The sequence below is a fragment of the Penaeus vannamei genome, chromosome 29, assembly GCF_042767895.1.
Source record: "Penaeus vannamei isolate JL-2024 chromosome 29, ASM4276789v1, whole genome shotgun sequence".
Lineage (NCBI taxonomy): Eukaryota > Metazoa > Arthropoda > Malacostraca > Decapoda > Penaeidae > Penaeus > Penaeus vannamei.
Window position 1 is genome coordinate 23,861,262 of NC_091577.1, and position 2,500 is coordinate 23,863,761.

The 2,500-nt window shown below is 66.5% G+C and overlaps 1 protein-coding gene across 9 annotated transcripts in view; it reads left to right on the forward strand.

Annotated features, from left to right (window-relative positions):
* LOC113806055 (proton channel OtopLc) overlaps nt 1–2,500 on the forward strand; it is a 368,606-nt gene that overhangs the window by 130,030 nt on the left and 236,076 nt on the right. For 8 of the 9 annotated variants that reach the window (XM_070142529.1, XM_070142536.1, XM_070142531.1 and 5 more), the window contains exon 2: nt 1–2,500. This exon is cut by the window's left edge and continues 667 nt beyond it; it is cut by the window's right edge and continues 368 nt beyond it. In XM_070142529.1, coding sequence (XP_069998630.1) covers nt 282–2,500 — 2,219 coding nt within the window. In that variant the 5' untranslated portion in view covers nt 1–281. The other variant, XM_070142537.1, reaches the window with a different exon arrangement.

The following is a 2,500-nucleotide window of genomic DNA, read 5'->3' on the forward strand; positions in this document are numbered from 1 at the left end:
CACTGTGCCATATGTCGTGGGGGGAGAGGGAATAGGGGGGAATAACCGGAGGAAGAAAAGGGAAGAGAAGAAAGAGGGAGAGAAGGAAAAAGGAAAGGATCGACTGGAAGACGCACTTTAAAACAGAAGTATACCGTCTCCCTTCCACCTCTCCCGACAGCGGAGTGATAAAGATGTTGGGAGAATAGATGGAGAGCAGGACAGGATTGAATTCCCTCCAAGAAAGGCTCCGTAAGTGAAGGTTTTTGCGGTTTTCACTTGTGGGGATTTTGGGGTTGGTGATGGGGGTCAATGATAACAATGTGGGGAAGGGGAAGGGAGAGGGGGGAGGAGGAGTAGGAGGGAAGAACCACGAGGCCGTTGACAAGGAACACGTGGCCTCGTCTCGGGGCCAGGAGAGTCCAATCTCACAGCAAAGTTTTTCCTCTCTGCCAAGCCTTCAGGGAAGCCAGGGCTCCCTCAACGGCGCCGCAGGGCCAGGGGCAGCCGACGATTCCCGCCCTTCGCCCACCTTCGCCGGGGCATACCAGAAGTCCAAGAGACGCGTGGAGGGGCGAAGAGGCCGCAGCTGGTGGGAGTGGAAGGCGGCGGAGGAGCGGAGGATGCTGCAGCAGAGCGGCGACGAGGGCGACGACGAACTGACCAGCTTGGAGAGCGAGAGCCTGAGGCGGCGCGCACACCAGCCGTTCCTGCCCAAGATTCGCGAGAATCTACCGGGTCCGGAGGGTGGAGGAGGGCGTGACGCTGGGTACGTCGTAGGGGGGGCAGACGGCGGCGGGATGGTGGGAGGTGGCGGAGGGGGAGGGGCGCCGGGGGTGCAGGTAGGGGTGGCAGGAGGGGGCGCGAGGGGGCCGAGCGGTGGTGGCAGTGGCGGCAGTCCAGGGCTGCGCGTGACGAGGGAGGATCGCGCCGACCAGCCGCCACTCCCGCACCAGCCGCGCCGCCAGCCGCTCCTCCTGCAGCAGCACCACTTCCTGCCTCAGCAGCAGCAGGACCAGCCGCGTCGCGCCGCCGCCCCCGAGCTCACGGGCGTCAGTCCCAGTGGTGTGAGGACCAGCGACGCGACCCACTGCCCTCCTCCGCCGTCGCCCGCGCACTCGCCGCACGCGCACCCCGCCGACCAGCCCAAGAAGGTCACTATCACGTCATTCACTCAGCCCAAACTCACTGTCGTTGCCCCCCGTGCGGGACCCCCCAACCCCGCCGCGGACCCCCGATACACGCCCACGCCCGTCGCGCTCGTGCACGCCGCGCCCGCCCAGCAGTTGCCTCCTCCCGGAGCGGAGATCAAAGTACCTGCGCCGGCCGGGACCGTCCTTCATCCCTTGCTCGCTAAGGGCGTCCCTGCTCCTTCTGCGCCTCCCAAGGATCTGGTCTACGCCGACGCAGACGAGCGGCGAGCCCAGAGGGCGCAGCACAGGCCCCAGGGAAAGTCCCCGCGCAGGGCCGAGGATCAGCACCTGCCTCAGAGAGAGCCGCAGCACGTGATCGAGGAGCCCGCCGACGCTGTCAAGAGCCGGCAGAGGGAAACCTCGAGCCCTGCGAGAGGCAAGGAGTCGCGCGCGCCCAAGAGGAGCAGCAAGGGCGGCGACACAGGCCACGGGGGCGACCCGAAGAAGGAGTCGGGTGACGGCGACCGTTTCCCGTCCAAAGGCGACCCTTTCCTGGAGGACCTTTCCAAGGCCGAGCCGTCTAAGGGCCACTCAAGCAACCCCTTCAATGGTGACGACGAAGACGCTCCTCTGAAGCCTGACGACGCCAAGGGCAGCCCACCCAAGGGGACTAGCGCCAAGGCCGACCACTCCAAGGGCAGCCACAGCAGGGACGAGCCCGGCAGGAAGGAAGCCCTCAGTAAGGAGTCCAGCAGAAGGCCAGAGGCGAGCAAGAGCAGCCAGAGCAGGAGCCTCGTCCCGGTCTCCAGCCCGAGTGTGTTCGTGACCCCCGGCAGTGGCAGACCTCCGGTAGTCTCGCCATGGCAGAGTTCCTCCGGCCTCCCTGCCCTTCATGGCCCCAGTAAGGGCTTCCCGCAGCAGCAGCAGCAGCAGGGTGCCGCGGGCTCCCTCGTGTGGGTGAACCAGCCCGGCGGAGGCTCCAAGCTCGAGTGGATGCCCTTTCCCGCTCTCGCCACCATTAAGACCACACCCGCCCTCCCCGCCCACGACGATCTCGAGCGCCAGAAATACTATGAGAGCGTATCGGGGGCGGCGCCTAAGGGGAGGGGGGACCCAGGGGGTGGAGGGGGAGGGGGAGGAGGCGGGGCTGCCGCTGCCGCCACGAGTGAGCGCGTGACGCGTGCGGCCAGTGATGTGCCACGTGCTAGTGAGTCCGCGCGCGCCCAACAGTCCCCGCGTGCGGCAGCCCAGTCCTCGCCCAGCGCCCACGTGCCTGCGGGCGTCCTCAAGACCCAACATCCTTCGTCCAGTCCAAAAAACGGGATTAGTTCTGCCCCGGAGCTGCGGTCCGAGGGCAGATTTGCTGACGGGGAGGAGGGCACGGTGCT